The sequence below is a fragment of the Patagioenas fasciata genome, chromosome W (genome assembly GCF_037038585.1).
Source record: "Patagioenas fasciata isolate bPatFas1 chromosome W, bPatFas1.hap1, whole genome shotgun sequence".
Classification (NCBI taxonomy): Eukaryota; Metazoa; Chordata; class Aves; order Columbiformes; family Columbidae; genus Patagioenas; species Patagioenas fasciata.
In genome coordinates this window covers 49,013,286-49,032,138 of record NC_092559.1, presented here as the reverse complement: position 1 = coordinate 49,032,138, position 18,853 = coordinate 49,013,286, and the positions used below count along the sequence as shown (strand labels likewise).

The 18,853-nt window shown below is 34.1% G+C and overlaps 1 protein-coding gene across 2 annotated transcripts in view; it reads right to left on the bottom strand.

The window, feature by feature from the left end:
* Positions 1 to 451: 451 nt before the first annotated feature.
* Positions 452 to 18,853, bottom strand: part of LOC136114576 (transportin-1-like) — a 108,221-nt gene continuing 89,819 nt past the window's right edge. For both annotated transcript variants that reach the window (XM_065859945.1, XM_065859944.1), the window contains 13 exons: positions 17,952 to 18,177; positions 16,818 to 16,989; positions 15,245 to 15,331; positions 14,393 to 14,500; positions 14,010 to 14,168; positions 13,827 to 13,914; positions 12,588 to 12,686; positions 12,279 to 12,374; positions 9,435 to 9,510; positions 8,461 to 8,560; positions 6,920 to 6,994; positions 3,945 to 4,087; positions 452 to 2,413 (listed from right to left, as the gene is read on the bottom strand). In XM_065859945.1, coding sequence (XP_065716017.1) covers positions 3,980 to 4,087; positions 6,920 to 6,994; positions 8,461 to 8,560; positions 9,435 to 9,510; positions 12,279 to 12,374; positions 12,588 to 12,686; positions 13,827 to 13,914; positions 14,010 to 14,168; positions 14,393 to 14,500; positions 15,245 to 15,331; positions 16,818 to 16,989; positions 17,952 to 18,177 — 1,394 coding nt within the window. In that variant the 3' untranslated portion in view covers positions 452 to 2,413; positions 3,945 to 3,979. The remainder of the gene's footprint in view (positions 2,414 to 3,944; positions 4,088 to 6,919; positions 6,995 to 8,460; positions 8,561 to 9,434; positions 9,511 to 12,278; positions 12,375 to 12,587; positions 12,687 to 13,826; positions 13,915 to 14,009; positions 14,169 to 14,392; positions 14,501 to 15,244; positions 15,332 to 16,817; positions 16,990 to 17,951; positions 18,178 to 18,853) is intronic.

The following is an 18,853-nucleotide window of genomic DNA, read 5'->3' as shown; positions in this document are numbered from 1 at the left end:
TATTAGTTAAGAAGGAATTTTTTATTTGCTACCAAAGCAATGTAATCTGAAAGCAAGATATCACATGCAATTTTGACCAAATTGAATAAATACTATGTACTAGCATTACTGAATGTACTTCATACAATACATGTCCAAACTATTCTTCAGGCATAATCCATTCAAATTTGCAAAGCCAAAAAAAAAAAAAAAGGGAGAGAGGCGGGGGAATGGGACACATTTAAAACGTGCATGCTATCATGCTTTAAAAAAAAACCCAAATTCTTTAAACAGCATTTATAAGTCCACACTCATACAGCTCAAACTTCAGTGCAATGGCTAAATCATTCAACACTCAAAGAACAGAACCATGCAAAGAGCAGCAAATATTTAAAAACAAAAGCAACAACAACAAAAAAAAAAAAAAAAACAAAAAACAAACAAACAAAACCAAACCACACAAAACCCCCAACCAAATAGACCACAAAACACCAAAAAAACCACCCCAAACTGTTATCCAATATCCAATTTTGCAATGCAAAGGTGAAAACCTAAATCTGTGAGAAACTAAATCTGTAAAAAAGCTGTTATGGCTTAGTTTTGTTTTGCAGGTTAATTATACAGTACTTGAAAAATGGAAAGGTATAGCTTCACCTCTGACCAGCAGAGTTAAAAATCTCTCAATTTTCCTTTATCATCATGGGATACTCTTTAGGCAATCTAAACTAATAAAGACTTGCCATTTCCAGATGAACACAAGATCAAATGTACCAGTTAGGATTTCACATTCACAGTACATAAGAAAATACACATGGAAATAAAAGTAAAGGGTTAACTTAACAAGGATTTATTCATGGGAATACATGTAAGTAGAGAGAAAAAACAAACAAACAAAACAAAACAGACTAAACCAAAAAAAGACACACAACCCCAAAAGAAAACATCAACAGAAAAGCTAAACTAATGAAATGAAGATCCAAACCAGCTTTCACTCCGTAGCTTTAAACTTGCATGCTTGCACACTTAACTACATCACAAAGGGCCACCAACATGTGCTGATACATTGTAGATACCCTGCATTACATCCATTAACTTAAACATCTCTAAGATCATGCTGTGAACAAAAAGAAAACATAAAAGGTAGTATGTTGAGTGGAATAAACACAAATATAGTAATCATGTCATCAACTTCTACAATTGTCTTTACATGACAACTAACATTTATGTAGCCTTTAACAGGTCTTACCATGTAACTCAATTTTAGAGATTCTGCTAAAAATCACTACTATATAACCACGCAGAAAGCACATCACACTGACAGCAGAGAGGCAAATATTTTGCACAGTTATATCAGCTTTCCACATTGTGCAGGTTACACACAATACAATATCAATCTTAATCTTAACAGATCCTAAAAAGGTATTTCAAGGCCTAATTGTTAACTACAGTACTTTATACCTATATTCTTAATAAAAATAAGATCCACAGAATCTCAGAAAAGTAATTTTAAATGCAGGGCTATATTGTATTGGTAAACTGCAACACAAGACTGGCACAACATAGGTAAACGTATACCAATTTCACTCTATGTGATGCAAGCATGCTACTTTCCCACTATGAGCCAGAATGCATAACTGAACCTTAAACTGCACATTAAGAATAATGCCTTACTCTAGAAATTAAATCTAATTAAGTACAATAACCAAATCATGTCAGCTACTTTATTTTAAATATAAAAATTAAGATGTCAGTCTTTCCTTTGAAGTGTCTCCCCTTACCCCAAAAATGAAAGGAGTGACTCGTTTGGCAGCTTGCAAGTTGTTTCACTTTGTCCAAGTTAACCTTTATTAATTTACGACAGGGTTTCTATATTGTACACTGCAGGTGCCTACTCCTAATACAGACACAAGCTGCATTTTAACTGTACTAACTTTATTTGTGTAGTTATTCATTAACATGCAAATTACCTAAGAATCCCATCAGGCAATAATGTAGAAAACCCTTACTTCAAAAAAAAAAAAAAGAAAAAAAAGAAAGCCTTTTGCTGTTTGTGACCCCATTCTTAGGTTTCCTTTATTGTGAACAAAATAGTTTTTCCTCTTTACGTATCCCTATGGTTCAATAATATGGTTCTTATTTTGGTACAATTCCCCACAATAGTCCAGAATGTGCTGGTTTGTTAACAGATTTTTTTCTTCTTCTTCACATCCAGTTCAGAGTTGTAATCAAAGACAGATTTCCACCCACAAAGGCTTCAGATGTTAAAACATTTCCCAACATAGACTTAATACAGTGATGGCAACACCTCCCTCCCGCCCCTCCCAGTAGGGTTGGGATTGTACTGTATTCCCTACTGGTTTACCCTTCCCCCCAGTAAAGGGTAACTTTTTCCCTGGGTGCAGAGGCTCCCTCATAGTCTCCCAGACTGAAGGACCTGTAAAAGAAAAGACAAAGCTATAGTTAAATCTTACCTTAAACCTTAACTGACAGATCAGTGCATAAACAAAGAGGTTTTTTTCCTTTTTTAAGTAGTAGGTGCCAACCTTTAACTTAAAAATGAATTTATGCCTAGATTTTCCCTTTTAAGTCCATTTAATAAAAGAGCCCATTTATACCAGATCATTTATTATTCACAAAACAACACTGTATACTTTAAAGCTACACTGGCAGTTCCATTATTGTGGCTAAGCTTAGATTTAAGATAAAAACGATCCTATATATTCTAACAAGCTTTTGCCTTTTTAGTACAAGATTATGAGGTAGTTATGACATTGAGAAAGAATATTAAACATATCTTCTACTGACCTAACAATTTCACTTTTAGGTGGATTAAACAAGATAGCCATAGTGTCTCCTCAGTACAAAGTGAGAATAGTTGACAATTATGCCACATTGGATTCCTCTTCTTTAGGATGAAAAAACCCACCTATTTCAGAACTAAAATTCCCTCATTTATAAATATGTAAATATGTAAAAATGGGTTTATTTTTAATCCATTGTTCAGGTAAAAAATGTAATTCAAACAATTTTGTATGTCACCGACTGACAAATCTTAGACTGAATTTTAAATAGTTGTCCATTCATCAATAAAACAAAATTGTATGATTCACTCCCATAAAAGTAGAAAAATTCTAGAGCAAGTATCAAATTTATATAAAGACTAAATGAAGAAACTTAATTTGCCCTCTTTTTTGGGTAGTATAATTATCTTTTCACAGTATCACACTACATGCAGGAACTTCACTTTATACAGTGTTCACAAACAGCGTACAAAGTAAGGTGGTATAATAACACAAGTGTTCTAGAATGCACAATCACTGTTCTTTGCTGAAGTTGAATCATTCTCCAGACTGAATTGTAACAATTCTGAATTGGTGCATCAAGTGTAACACGGCAATAATAAACACATCAGCCTCCCCAAAACATCAAGCTGACTGACTGACAACAGTCAGAAGTTACAGATTAGCATAATATCCTTTATTCAATGCAAAGATCATCTAGTATGTGGTTAGGAATCTATTTAACTTCTCATGGCTAAAGTGTCTTAACAAACTTGCTTTCCTATTCTAGGGAAATATTCCTGCTTAGACCACATTCACCATCTACTAATTCATAAGACATAAGGGAGCCTGTGACTTTAGTATGATGGCTTGAGGATTATAATAATCATTTTGCTTATTAAACCTGAACAGGGACTTTGTTACACCTTATCTTGATAAACTGCTGTGCATATTGTACACTCTTTCTCTCTCTCTGTAAAAATAAAAGAACAGAATCAGACAACTGCTTTTGCTACCATTTAGGTACACTATCATATTTTTTTTTCTTCTTATAGGAAGAAAAGATATCTGTTCCAGTTTATCTGAAAAATTTTAGTCTAGTGAATTAATTGTGTTTCATATAATGTAAACAGGGAGGAAGTCTGTTATACAGCTCTGTTTAGCAAGGAAGATTTGTGTGCTTACCTCTAATTATGGGACTGCAGCTACAGTGCATAAGGTTAAACTCCATAATAAGCTGCAAGGCGCTCTTTTAAGGGAAGAGGAAACTGGTCAGAGAAACGCCTCCAATTCTCATCCCCAACTTGATTTTTAAATCCATGAAGAATCTACAAATGAGATGGGAGTGGGGGGGAAGTCATGATAATCATTAAACATGATCATTATTTACTAGCAACATATGCAGCAAGCCACAAACTGCTGGATTGTGCATCTGTCCATTGTAATTCCCCAGTTTAATATTTAAATGTTACTAATAAACAAAGGAAGTCTAGTAATGTCCTTCTTAAAAGAAAAAAAACATATATTCTATTATCTATAAATATACATATGTGTGTGCATGTATTTTTAATGACTATGGTGACTTTACAACATAGAGTTAGGACATTTCAGAATGCTAAATATTTTGTCAGTTGACACAGTTTATATGTTTATAAACTGTTTATACATTTACTTTTTATACATATAATATTTTCTGGGAGGAAAGCTGAGCCAGAACCACCACCAGCATTTGACAGAATGAATGCCTGTCAATTTCTAGCAATCACAAAAGCATCCTGTGAGAGCTGTATTTTTTCCATGGAACCTGTAGACAACTATTACTAAAAAGGAAGCTACTAAAGTCTTCTGTGTTTTGAAAGAACAGGGATCCACAGCCAGCATAAGAGGGGAAGAGAAAAAAAAATATAAAATACAGGTTTCAGTCTGGACCCTTTAATGTAATAAATTAAATGAAAATTATGAATATTGAATGATACTGTCAAAAAGGTCTTAATATTTTAGCTTGAATACAGCAGGTTAAAAGACAAACATACAAAAGAACAAAAGCAGATGAAATCCTCCTAATAGAAAATAACGCAGGGAGTTTCTAAAGTTTTGGGTTTTGTTTGTTTTTGTTTTTTAAACTCAAGGATACTGGATTGTGGAACAGTCTGTCATGAAAGCATCCTCACAAAAAAGGCAATGATGTAGAGTTAAAGCTCATGGTACTGAGTTCACTCTCAACACAACTTTTTCAAACAGCTGTTCTTAAACAGCATGTAGCAATAATAACATTACAGTGTCACCAGTTGATTTACTGCTTTTCTCCCTGAAGGAGACCTTCCATAGGCAGATTCACCTCTTTCATAACCCAAAGAACCTGATTAGCCAGCTACCAAGAAACTACTGAAAAAATCTAAGAATGTACAGGTACAACAAAAGTAACACTTCTTCCAGTACAGCTTTAGCAAGTGAGCTTCAGCTACAGTCTTCAGATTTCTTGCTTCTATAAAACATGATACAATTCTTAGGTTATGTATCAGATCTCAACACTGGCAGCTCATCTACCTGTGCTCTTGGAAGGGGTATTTTCTCTCTCAGCTCTAGTGCTCCAAAAACAACAAACAAACCAACCCACCCCAAAAACCAAACACTGGACAATCCACTTACAAGAGAAAGACCTCATGGGACTACACAGTTTTTTTCCATTGTTCCTAAAAAGCATAATTATTGTTGGAAAAACATGTAACTGGACTACAGTAATGTGTTCAGATAGCATAAAAACTCACTCCAATGAGGAAGTAATCTAAAAAATTTGCATGCTATCAACTGAAGAAAACTTTGTCTCCTTTCTTGCATGGCAAAAAGCACAACAGAATACACTTTAAAAAGCAAGGTTGTCCTTATGCCAAATGACCAAGAAAGATTGTGTCTAGTTTGAATGCATTAGATCCCACATGGATATCCTGGAAAGAATCTGAAAAAGAGGAGCATAGCTTATAGAAGCAAGTACTGAATGCTGAAGGACCAAGACAGAAACATATACTGAAACTGCTTTGGACAATCATCACAGACAGCATCCTGGACTTTCTTTTAAGCTTGTATTTGCTGTTTCCTTCTGCTGATGCTAGAATACTCACATCCATGCATTTCCTGACCCTGATGTTCCTTCGAAGCCTCTCAGATAAATGGTCTCCTAACTAGGACAGCGAGATTTTTGTCCTTGCTCCTCAAGATGGGATTCAAAAGTTCTAGCTTACATTCTGATGTGCACACTTGGCATTACTTGAAGAGAAAATGCCAATACTGACCCATGATCCAAGTACACACTTAGAAATATGTTCCGTTTTAGCTTTAAAAAGATCATTAACTTTTTATATACATCCTTCCTAAAAACAGATTTCACTTCACAACATATGAGGGGAGCCACACTACTGAACAGAACCTGTTCATGAAAATGAAATGTTTATTTTGTTCTGGTTTTTAACCAAAGACACTAGTGCCAAAACACAATATATTACCTTCTGGATGTTTTGTTTTGTTTATTTTACACAAGGCAAACAGTCCTTTTGCTTAAATTCTATTGACACTTTGTCTAGGGATGAATTCTTGCCTATCACTGTACATTATTTTCTTGAAGACTTGCTTATCCAAGAGGGATTCTGAGGAGGGTTAAGCAATCCCAAAAGCTTATTTTCAGCTGAAGCAAGATAAACAGATCAGGATACCACTGGAAGAATTTTCATTTGCAATTTTCTAGCTATTTCTCAAAAAAAAAGTAGGCATCTTTGAGGGGGGGGGAAATCTTGAACCTCACAGATCTCATTTTCTAGGAAGAAAAAAAAAAAAAAGTCTTATATGTGGTATAAAAACCCCTGTTCTTCCAAATGCAGTTAAAACGTAGTAGGCTGGACATTATGAAAAGCTCTTTGAGCTTTGATCTCAAGTGAGCTTTTCAACACTGTTAAAAAGAATTTTGGAATAACCCGAAAGCACATAAGAAAATATAGGTAAAAAACAAATTAGATTTCTGATGTTTTGTCTGAAAGTTTATAACTTTGCAAGAAAGCCTTCATGACCACAAATACAGTAAGTGCTAATAGTGGAAACAGAAAGCAAGAAAGAAAGAGAGGATCCAAAATCACCACAGTTCAGATATATTGTCATACTAGAAACATTACCTTACAGAACATGTCTCGGAGATCATCTTTTGGGCTAATCCATGATGCAACAGCATCACAAAAAAAAATAAAGTCCTATAAGATTAAACAATCACATAGATTAGAAACCTCAATTTATAGGCCTGCTGTTTGCTCTACGAACTATGCAGGGTATTTGATCTTAATTCACAACTGCTTTTGGTTTTGTGTCTTTATTTTCTAGTTAATTCAGACAATAATGGTAAGTTATTGTATGCTTAAGTGTATAGAAATAGAAATAGCTGAGTGTAGGAATAGCTTTGTTTAATCAGGTTTTTGATGCAATAAAACCACAGTTAAAAAAAAAAAAACAAACACCACCAAACCAAAAACAAACCCAAAACAAAACAAAAACAAACAAAATAAAACCCCAACAACAAAAAAACCAACACCTTCTCCCCTCCCACACCACACTTGTCTAACTAATTGTTTCAGTACACATACGAAGTTTGAGAACGGATCATCTTAATAACAATCGACAAACTCAAGACCACACTCTCAACTCACTCTCGTGTTTTCAATGGATATGCAGAATGTTTATCATACAGGTTCAAAACTAAAGCCACCCCAAAATCCCTATGCTTAGTTCATCTGCTGTCATGCATTACCTCCTACTACACCATTAAAACATCAGTCTTAATGATTAAGTTGATAATGCATGTTTTTGGATAGGAACTGAGGATAAGAACTACATAGGAGGAGATCTGGGATAATGAAGAGTCCTTAATTACTCCTTCCTTTAAAGCTGTGTGAAAGAACAAATGGACAGCAGAAGAGGGAAATGTTAAGGACAAAATAAGGGATAAGTGAAATGAATTGAAAAATTCAAAAAACAAAAAAAAACCAAGACAGAGGCTCAATTATTGTGTTTCAGGGAGGATTTCAGGCAGAGGAAAAGGAAATTCATCTTCATTTTCCTTTTATAAAATATTACATTTGTAGAGCTTTACTTTGAATCTGTGCAGACTAAAGAGCAAGTCATATTCTATTATTTAGATGTACCATTTATTTTAAAGAGATTCATCTTCCTTGTCATATTGACTAAGCAATACATCCCAAGTTAAAACAGAATCTTCCCTACCAAAGTTTTAAGAATGAAGGGGTGGTTATTGTTTTTGTTTTGTTTCTTTTTTCAAAAGCCTGAAAAATAGGTTTTAGTATGTCAACTTTTGCCTCGTATTTTCATACATATCCTCAACATAAAAAAGACTGACAGAAGTATAAAAATACAGTTAATCAAAGTTCATTATTTACATATTCTTTGTAAGCAAAAGACAAAAAATTAATTTAACTATACTGTCCTTTCCATAAGTGATAATTACTGAAACAGAAATCCTGAAGTATCATGTTATGTATAATTTGAAATATAAACATTTTGGCCTCCTTGACATCGAAAAAGCAGTTACAGCATGTACTACAGGGAATCAACATCAAGCTAAACTTTTTCAAACTCCATATACAGCTGTCACTAAATTTCACATGAATAAAGAAAAAAAAAATTAGGATCTATTTATGTATCTTACTTGGACTACTCCACTGGGGTTGACTGAGATCATGGTACATATGCCACGGAATGCTGAATCCTTTTCCTCATTGTCTCTTATGTTTCGCAGAGAGGTGCACCTAGTAAGTTGGAGAGCAAAACTTAGTTAATTCTATTACTTTTTCATTTAATCAAGTCAGAACTAGATGACAGTATTTGATGGAATAAGTCACACTGATAAGATTATCTGAAACACTATTTTGAACATTTAGAAAGATGCTTGTTATACACAGTCTTTACTAGTATATTCCCATTAGGCATGATCTCCAGAATCTTGCTTTCCTATTGCACTATATACAGTTAGAAAGTGTGACCTGTATTCCATTAAATACAAAAAAAACCCACGTATATGAAATATTTATAGAAACTATCATTATTAGAAGAACATATAATACTATTGCAGTATGAATTATGTCAGATACCACTTACAGAACAGTTATTTAACTTTTACAGAAGCAAGCTATTTTATACATAACAAGTCTAGAAACATATTCCTTACAGCAATTCAAGCCTCAGACTGAATTTTAAGTAAAGTAATGCACAGTTTAAATTTTACAGTATTTGCATGCATTGTATTATCATTATGGTGGATTTTAAAATGCTCTTTCATAGTCAAGCTTTAACACGCAAGCATGTGACAATCTTATCCCATGCATAAATTAGTCATTAGCCACAACATAAAGAATACACGATGGTGCTACTAAAAACTCACAAACCTGATAGAACAAGATTAGTCACATGGTTGGCAATGATTAAGGATTGAGATTTTGTAACCAACTGAAAATATATCTAAAAGTGAGATAGAAGAAAGAAAGAAAGGAAAGAGAAAGAGAGAGAAAGAGAGAAAGAAAAAGAAAGAAAGAAAGAAAGAAAGAAAGAAAGAAAGAAAGAAAGAAAGAAAAAGAAAGAAAGAAAAGAAAAATGAATTAAAAAAAAAGATTGAATAATACACACCAGGGTCTTATAAACTGCTGTAGCATGGGGGCCACCTCTTGAGGACAAACGTAACCAAGACGACCAATTGTTATTGCTAAGGTAATGCAATCACGGTTATACACCACCAAACGCCAACCAAGACATGAGCAAATGAGGGGGGAGGAGAAAAAATAAAGAAAAAACAACAAATAACTCAGAAACAGAAGCCAACAGAATCTGTGTATGATAGTAAACATAAGATTTCACCAGTGCTGTTTATTACCACCCCCTAAATAAGAGGCAGCAACATAATGGTATACTCTCCAGGGTAAAAGAAAAATTCAAGAAGAAAATGAGAGAACACCAAAAACTACAATTTAAAATCCAAAGGCTTTCTGATGTAAGCAGTCATTCTGCCCTCTTCAGAATAATCTCTTACAGTAAATTTACCTACCATACAAGTTTTTAATAAAAAGTACTATTATGGATACTCTTGACAGAAAGGAATTAACCCTTTTCAGTTTTAGTATCAAGTAGTCATAAACATTTTATTTTTTCAATATTTTGAATTCAAGATTTCAATAGGCCTACTATTTATAAATACTTTTGCATTTAATATATTGTGGTCTACCTAATAAACACTAAATAGATGAAACACTTCTCAAAGAGCACCAAATATTTGCTTTCTTCACAGTCTTGTAGAGAATTTAAAGTGGTTGCTAACTCATGGCAACTGACTGCAGAAAATTAATTCTTTAATCCCAATATTTCTCCTGTTCAGAAAAGGCTTCCTCATAAAAGTTGCATAAGAATCTGACTTAAGGACACATGAAAAGCAAAACTGCTGCTTTGGATGATTAGGTAGTATGGTCCTTTGTTCTGAAGGGCAGACTGAAGAAAATATTATCATGCAAATGTGTTTTAATGGTGTTTGCTCAACTCATGAAAGATTAAACTTTAGAAAAAGGAGAAGGTGGGGAATAATGTATCAGGATTACTTGAAGCAAAATACATGAATAATACTAAAATCCAGCAGATTTATATGAAGCAGAGAAAGGAAATCTATGTTCAACCTAACACAACACTAATTAACAGGCATTTGTGAACAGTTTCATGAAACATGCAATAAAGCAGATGATGCTTTCTCCAATAAAAGTTTAATGCAGGATATACTACCAGTTTGAAACATTCTCATTCCATGAAAGCTGTGGCTCACTGGTTATGTATTATTTTGCCCAGACATTGCTCAATTTCAATATGCAGCGTCTCAAATTTTCAGCAGATCTAACTTATAAAACTGCATATGAAGTGCTACTTTCAAATGAAAATATACTTTTAAGGTTTATTTGTAAGCTCTCACAGCTACAGTCTGTACAAGGAATAATAATTTCTGCCAAAGCTTAACTTTTTGGCATGCACTCATTATTTTCTATGCAACTACTTTTACTTAAGGTGGTCTCATATCTTTCAATAGAAGTGTTTTCATAGCTCATTACATGACAACCTAAAGCAGAGAACAGTAATACTCTTGCACGTAGCAATGGCATGTAGCACAATATCCCACAACAAACTTACTATAAGTACACCACACTCAACATTTATTTGCAGTTATGCATCCACATTTAAAGTAAATATTAAGATACTAAAAAAAAATCAGTGTTTGAATGCTTCAAAAAATTCTCTAGCAGTGATGGAAGCAAACTTTTAATACTGGATGCTTCTCAGTTACAGGTATTACACATTCATCAGCACAGACGAAGAGGGTTGGGGCAAAGAAAATTTATAGTGCTATACTGTTCCATGGTGTATTTCATAACAAGTAGTTATTTGCTCCAAAATTATCTTTTCAAAAAGCAGTACTTATAATATGCCAGACAACTAGGCAATTGTTCCTTCAAGCTCACTTTCCATACTAAATGAGGGGGTGGGGTATAGAGAATACTGGAGGAAAAATATGCATTGAAAGAAATCTCTCCCTAATTTATCTCATACTTAGCTCTGAGTTTGCATAATTTTCTATTATTTCAAGTATAATAACTAAACTATCATTTTTCTTACAAGACAGTTTTGAAAGAGAAAAAAAATCAATTCTCAATTAGTAAAATAGTAAACCAGAAACCTGTTAAATTATTAATAAAGTTTTGCTGAAGTATGGAAGGTGCTCTTCATACCAGAACATGCCCTCTATAAATGCAAAATAAACAAGCCTCAGAAATTCCTATTCAATAAGACATTTGGGGACTTATCCCAATTTGGAAGGCAAAGCTGCTGGCCAGAACATAAAAACATGCATGCCACTGTTAGACTTCTTTTCAGAAACTTGTTATTATGAGACCAGGTAATAGAAGTTATATGTAATTTCAATTATGTTGCGGTAAAACTGCCATCACAGATCTAGATTTTTGTGCATATTCATACAAAATAATCTTTAAAAAATGGTTCATTTTTGGTAAATCGAAAGAGTTCATTTTTTGTTTTATATATGCCAATTACATTTGTTTCAAACACTAGACATATATATACAGTACACATGTAGTAAGGACATGCACATATTAAAATCAGTGTAAAGCCACTAAGTCTTTAAGTGTTACTGCATACATCTGTCATATTGTATACATAAATAAAATTGGAAGAATACTTAAATAGATGATAAATAAATATAAAATATTATAAAGGTGAGAAAGCAATAACTTTAATCTAGATACATGATAGATGTTTTCCTTCAAGACTGAGACTTGTAAGAGCTTCTGCAAAACAAAGTTGGTTTTGCTTATAAAAGCCAAATACATAGCAAGAAAATAAGTTCTATGGAATTTTTAAAATCATTATATAAAAAAAAACCCTCTAATTCCCTTCACCATGAATGGTTCCATTTTTGGGTACCTGTATTCTCTAACAATGTCTTTGGTGTGTTGGGTCTGTTAATTATTTCTACAAGCTGGTGCAACACCATTGGAATATAAGGCTGCATCTCTATACCTGAAACAACCAAATAGAAACATTCAGAAGAAAATGACCATTAATATACATAATCAATTTAGATCTGGTACGTTGAACTTACTGTCAAGGACAAGAACATCAAATTTAATTAAAATTTTAATATGAAAGCATCAATAATAATAATAATAATAACAACAACAAACCATTCTAAATGTGCAAAGATTCAAAGAAAAAAAAAATTTAAAATCTTACCCATTTGAATGGAGATTTCTCCAATTGCCCAGGTGGCATTGTTACACACAGAAATGAATTCAGGATTTAAGTTGGTTCCCAAAATGGGCATGAAATCAGCTAGAAAGAACGATATTTAAAAACTCATCACACAATACAACCATCTTGTCCCATTATTATAAGAACACAGGGAGGAAAAAAAAGTTTTTAAAAAACCATGTAAGCATATTGAAATTCTTGTAAAGCATTACACCTGAATTAGCAAGAGCTGTATTTCTGCTGTATATCAGATTAACCTGGATTTTACAACCTAAGCAGATCAGTGCAAATCTTTTAAAAGTAAGATTTTAAAATATTTTTAATAGGCTTTACCTTTATTTAACTCTAGAAATGTTTTTTCTCCCCTTCCCAGGGGTAGGGGAAGAAAAAACACACCTGGACAGCTATATAATCAGCTGTGCAAAAACAAAAAACAACCAACCAACCAACCAACCAACCAAAAACCCAAAACAACAACCAAACCAAAACACCAAAAAAAACCCCAAACCAAACCAAAAACCTCCCCAACAACAACAAAAATACCAAACACAACACCTCCCTCCTCCAAAACCCAGCAAACAACAATGAAGCCTAGATGGCAAATTACAGCCTTGATTAAATTTTAATAAAATATTAATCACAAAGATAGATTATAACATTGCCAAATAAATTTTAAATTCCAAGTCTATTCAAGCATTCATTTGTCAAGTTAAGTGTACCTCAAGACTATCCGAGGGAATATACAATGAATATCATGGAAGTGTATAACTGATGCTAATTCCCTACTGAAATAAAAAAAACCAAAACAAAACATAACCCTAAACCTACCCTCTAGCCAAGTTTTCTATTTTCCATATATATAAATTATATGTAACAATAGATTCTAATAGAAAAAGCTATAAATTCAAGAATTTATCAAAGAAAGCAACTGTTCTAATTGAAGTCTAAGTACATCTGTTTTGTTGTATTGCAGCACAACATGAAGCATGTTACATTATAAAAATCAAGCAGCAAAATGAACTTTTGCACTGCCTACAAAAAGAACATGTCTTAAATACACAGTTCAAAGGAGAAAAGACTACAGACTCTTGCTGATCAGGGAAATTAAAACTTACAACACTATGACAAGGCAAATCACAGAAAAGGGAACTTAACAATGGCTAAATCAACCTCTTATCGATTTGTAAAACATTAATTATTTAATATGTAAAAGAAACATACCGATGCAAGGCTTAACATGCTGAAAACACGCCTTTGTCAGATCACCTAACAATGCAAAAGAACTCTGCCGTACCTCAGGCATTTTATCCTAAAGAGAGGAAGAAAAAAAACTGACAATTCTAGAAGTGTTTCTGATTCTCTTAAGAAAGAAAATCCTTGGATTAAACAGGTTACTCATCTCACCTGCATGCATTGGTACATTAGTGTCAGGATATTGCTGCAAGCCACTAGCTGTTCAATGTTGCCTCCAAGTCCTTCAGCTAAACCACTGAGTAAATCAAGAGCCACAATCATGAAATCTTTATCTGGAGCCTCATATTGGTCTGGCTGAGCATTGTGCAACTGCAACAAATAAGTATGCATTTTCAGGGGTAGATTTTCTCAGGGGTATGCATAAAAGTAAAAACAAAACAAAATAAACAAAAAAATAGTTTCAGAACTGCAGCTTCATTTAAATATTCAATTATTAATACTACAAATCTCCCTGCAAACCCGTAACTTTACATAGTTAATAGATTGGTTTAAGGAGCTATTCTGAAAACATTGGAATAGCAATAGAAAAATACCATGGCTTGAGCAAGAGTCTTCTGCACCAGATTTACACAACGCTGGTACACAGGTTCACAGTACGGAAGAAAGCCAGATTGCAAGGCAGTAGCAACTGATGACAGGCACTGGAATAAAATAACAACAAAAAAAAAAGAGCGAGAGAGACACACTAACTTTCCTCATCTACCTGAAGTACCTTTTACTTGGGAGGCATAAATTAAAAGCATTTTAAGTATACTCACAAGTAAATGATTAAATAAAAACAACCTAAAAAGGCAGCACAAATGAGCTGAGCCAAGGCAACTGTCAGCTAATTGTTACTCTCTCCTACATATGTCAGTTGAAAAAATTTCTCAAAAGCAGCATCTTCTTGGAAGTGGCCCAGAAAGTTCATATGAATACAGTTACTATAATTCAGCTAGCACTTACACTAAACTTCAGTATCCTGAAGCCCTAACATTACCCAATTTACGAAACTAATTTTTCTAGAAGTGTTTTTCTGCTTCACACTCGGAAAGTACAGAGAACAGACTGAATGGTCTGGTTCATACCTTCAACCTGTATGATAATAGTTTCAATGGAGGGATGAAGGGAGAGCAAGGAGAGAGAAAAGAGATACAGGGGGATGGAACATTTTTTTAAAAAAAAGAATCACAAAGAAAACACTCGAGAATGGCAGAAAAAAAGTCTAAAAGATTTCTGCTAAACCTAATGACATTTCTTCAGTCACAAGATTTTCTCACTACAGCCATATTTTCTCCATAATGGGAAATAGCTTTTATAGTTACACTTCCTAGTAGGAGCATCTTTAGTAAAAGGGATAATTCCTAAAAGAAGTTGATAAAACATATTCAAATTTTAACATTTACCTCTAATAAAGGGAAGAGATCTTTATCTTCATCCTTCAACACGTTCCACTTCTGGATTAATGGAGGCATTAGCATCTGAATATATTCCTGTTTAGGATGAAAATGCATCATCTACTGAAACATTTCGTTCCATATTAATTTATTTCAAAGCTAGAAAATTGATATATTAAGAACTGATATATTATACTTTTTCAGCAAAAGAAAATTGATATACTGTAACTGAATCATTGTTGCAATATGTAGAAGTAGTTTAATATTAGAATTTACAATTTATGTCTTAAGGTTTTTTGCTGAGGCACATAAATACCTTTGCAGAATGAATCTTTTCCTCCAGGTTTTGCTTCAGTGTAGCAACTTTTAATAGCTGCCTTGGTTGTTACAAATCTATAGGATTGCCTCAGGGCCTACAGAAAATGTTTTAACCAGCAATGCAATCTGGCTGCCACCTGCTTTACTCAACCATCTCCCATTGCCCTGATGCTACAACCCTATCCCACCAAGTTCCTGAAACCTCTTCCTCAAGCAACTACCCATCCATGAAGAAATTTTCTATCCCTCCAGAAGGGCAAACTTACCAGTTCTGTATAAAGATGTTGCATCTTCCCTGACACTGCTGTCACAGTCACAAGGACATTAAGCAAGGCATCCCTGTAGTACTGTTGCTCCCAGAAAGTATCTAAAGAGCCAACAGATGCTGCCAGCTAATGCTATGTCCAAAGATAAAATATTCTAAGTGACTGAAGAAAGTCCCACCGTCACCAGGAGCTCCCATTTAGCTTCCTCCTGGTGCTGTCAAATGTCAAGCTGGCCAGGGCCAGAGAGAGATTGGAAAATATGTCTTTTGATGGTGTGGAGTCTTGGACGGCAAGTAAAATGCCATGGCAACAAACCAAATTGTTTTATTCTAGTGTGTCTATGTCATGTGAAGCACTACAGAGAAATAAAACAAATTTCAATAGTCATCATAAGATGCGCATGTGACACGTATGAATATCCTATTAATGAACATATGTAGACTTCAGAAAACCCACTATATTTGCCTGTGCGCTATCTGTGCTTTGTCCAAAGGATTCCGTGTTTTTATATATAAAATATGTTTGTCCTACTCTCTGATAAAGCAATTTCTAATTATGATGTGCTCCAATACATCGGAAAGACACACAGAGCAGCTTAGCTATACTGAAAGTGGTTACAAAGAAAAAAAAACCCAATCATTAGAAATTAGCACATACATTCCACCAATTTCTTTAAAGTCCCATTTCATATCTAGATTGATATATGTATCTCCTCTGAGCTGAAACATTCTGAGAATGATGGAAAAAAGTCACAATAATGAGAAGCACATTTCACAAGCCACCACATACACACTTGTTTATGTGAAATGGGGAATATTTGTGTACTGGGAAATTTACATGCAGTCTATGTATTTTACATGTAAATATTTATTATTATTGAAGCCTACACAGAAAGGTCAGCGTTTCTGTTTTATAACATGTAAAGCATACTACAAAAACCATCAAATCAGTTTTTCAATATATGACAAGTGCTTCTACAGAACATAAGGTATACTCACTGGTTTATTTAGATGATGTCCTACAGAATCTGCTAGAGTTCCTATAGCATCATAAAGAATGAGCAGGTTTTTATGCTGGTATTTACTAAATGCGAAGACCAAAGTGTCAAGTATATATGCAAGATAAGGAACAAGCTCTGTACAAGCCTCCTCTTCTAGAGTAGCAAAGGCACTGAATGACAGAAAACCCACCCCAAAGAGGTCAGTCAGTATCTTGGTAAAAAACAAAACAAACAAAACACGACCACCCCAAAATGCCCCACACTACGCATTTCTGTTTAAACAGAGAACTGTATTTCATCCTCAAATTCATCCAAGGTATGTTTTCAAAATGGTATTACTGAGACAAACTCAATCTATTTTGACTGAACACAAAGATTCAGCTCTGACATTGTGATGAGCAAAATTTAGAAATATTTCTGTAAAACCAGTTATGTATACATGTTACAGATCTAATTCTGCTTTATGAAGAAACTTTCTTGGCAGTCTGCTATGTATACTCCTCCCCACACAAACTGACACATAAAAGCTTTATTTGTTGAGCTTCCTGCACAAGAGGTGTACTCATTCCATTAACAGTGTGTCCATTTTTTTTTTTTTTAAATATCAGCAGACAAGGGGGAGAAGGGAATCTTACGTTCAAGGATCTCCTTTCAAGAGAAAGGGAATATCCCTTGAAATAACTGTAACCCAAATGTTTTGGTAATCCTGAGCTAAGTATAAACAACATCACTAATGTAATGATAGGATAGTTTTCCTTTGTCATCAGTATTGACCTTGTTCATAGGCATATAGAAGCCAGATTTCAGGTCAATGAAACTTCAAATACTGAAAATAAAGAGATGGCACATACAGATCATTTCTTTTACTGCAAAAGATTGTTTAGTTTGGTGATTCATATACCTTGAAAACTGGACAAAAGAAATACAAATTATCTGTTTTCATTTTATTACAACTTGGAGTAATTTGTGACTACTTCAGAAGAAGCTGAACCTACTCCAATTTAAAAGGAAAAAAATAAAATACATTAAGAGCTAGAAATGGAGCAGTGCATTAATCGATAAATGCATTAAAATAGTTTCCCACGAAAAAGCAGTGTCATGGATAGTGCTTTTTGTTTAAGCTTTGGCTCACCTGCAGGCAGCTTCTTGTACTCTCTTGTTGCTATCCAGAATACGCTTTAGCAATTCAGTCATTAATGGTTTCAAGTATGTGTCTGGGGGTTGACTAACTACCCAGTGTGCATAGCGACTAAGAGTCCAGCATGTAATGGAGCGCACAAGTGCCTTTTTGTTAGAGAGGCACTGAATAAGGTGAGGGATCAGCTCAGGAAGATATGGAATCATACCCTGCATGCAGCCTAGAAAGAAAAATAGCTATTACAGTATGAGAATTACAAAATCTAATAGAACTTTTTGTTATTTCCTAGAAGGGACATATTTCCATCCTCTATCATATAGTAATACATTTTAACAATATACGAAGCAAGTCTACCTAATTTATGTTAAGTCCTAAAAAGAAACCTCACCATAAACAATAAATGAAATCCCCAATCAAATTTATATTCATTTCAACTACATTTCTACTTCAGGGCTTGCCAAATCCCCAGAAATTCTGCTTTATTAAATGTAGTATAGCAAGAACATCCAAATAAAATTAGTTTATAAAGCCTGGAAGTGTTATGCCAGACTACGCAGAGTGACCAAGACAACAAGTAGAGAAAGATTAGGCCTTGAAAACAAATCATTGTATCATTAAAAAATATTCCTTAAGAAATTAAATTTTCTTCCTGTTTTCTCCTAATATCACACAAATACTGACCAGCAATAAAAGCTACTAGGCTGGTTTTGGCTGGGGTAGAGTTAATTTTCTTCACAGTAGTATGGGGCTATGGTTTGGATTTGTGCTGGAAACAGTGTCGATAATGCAAGGATGTTATAGTTATTGTTGAGCAGTGCTTACAAAGAATCAAGGTCTTTTCTGCTCCTCACATTGCCCCACCATCAAGTAGGCTGGGGGTGCACAAGAAGCACAGC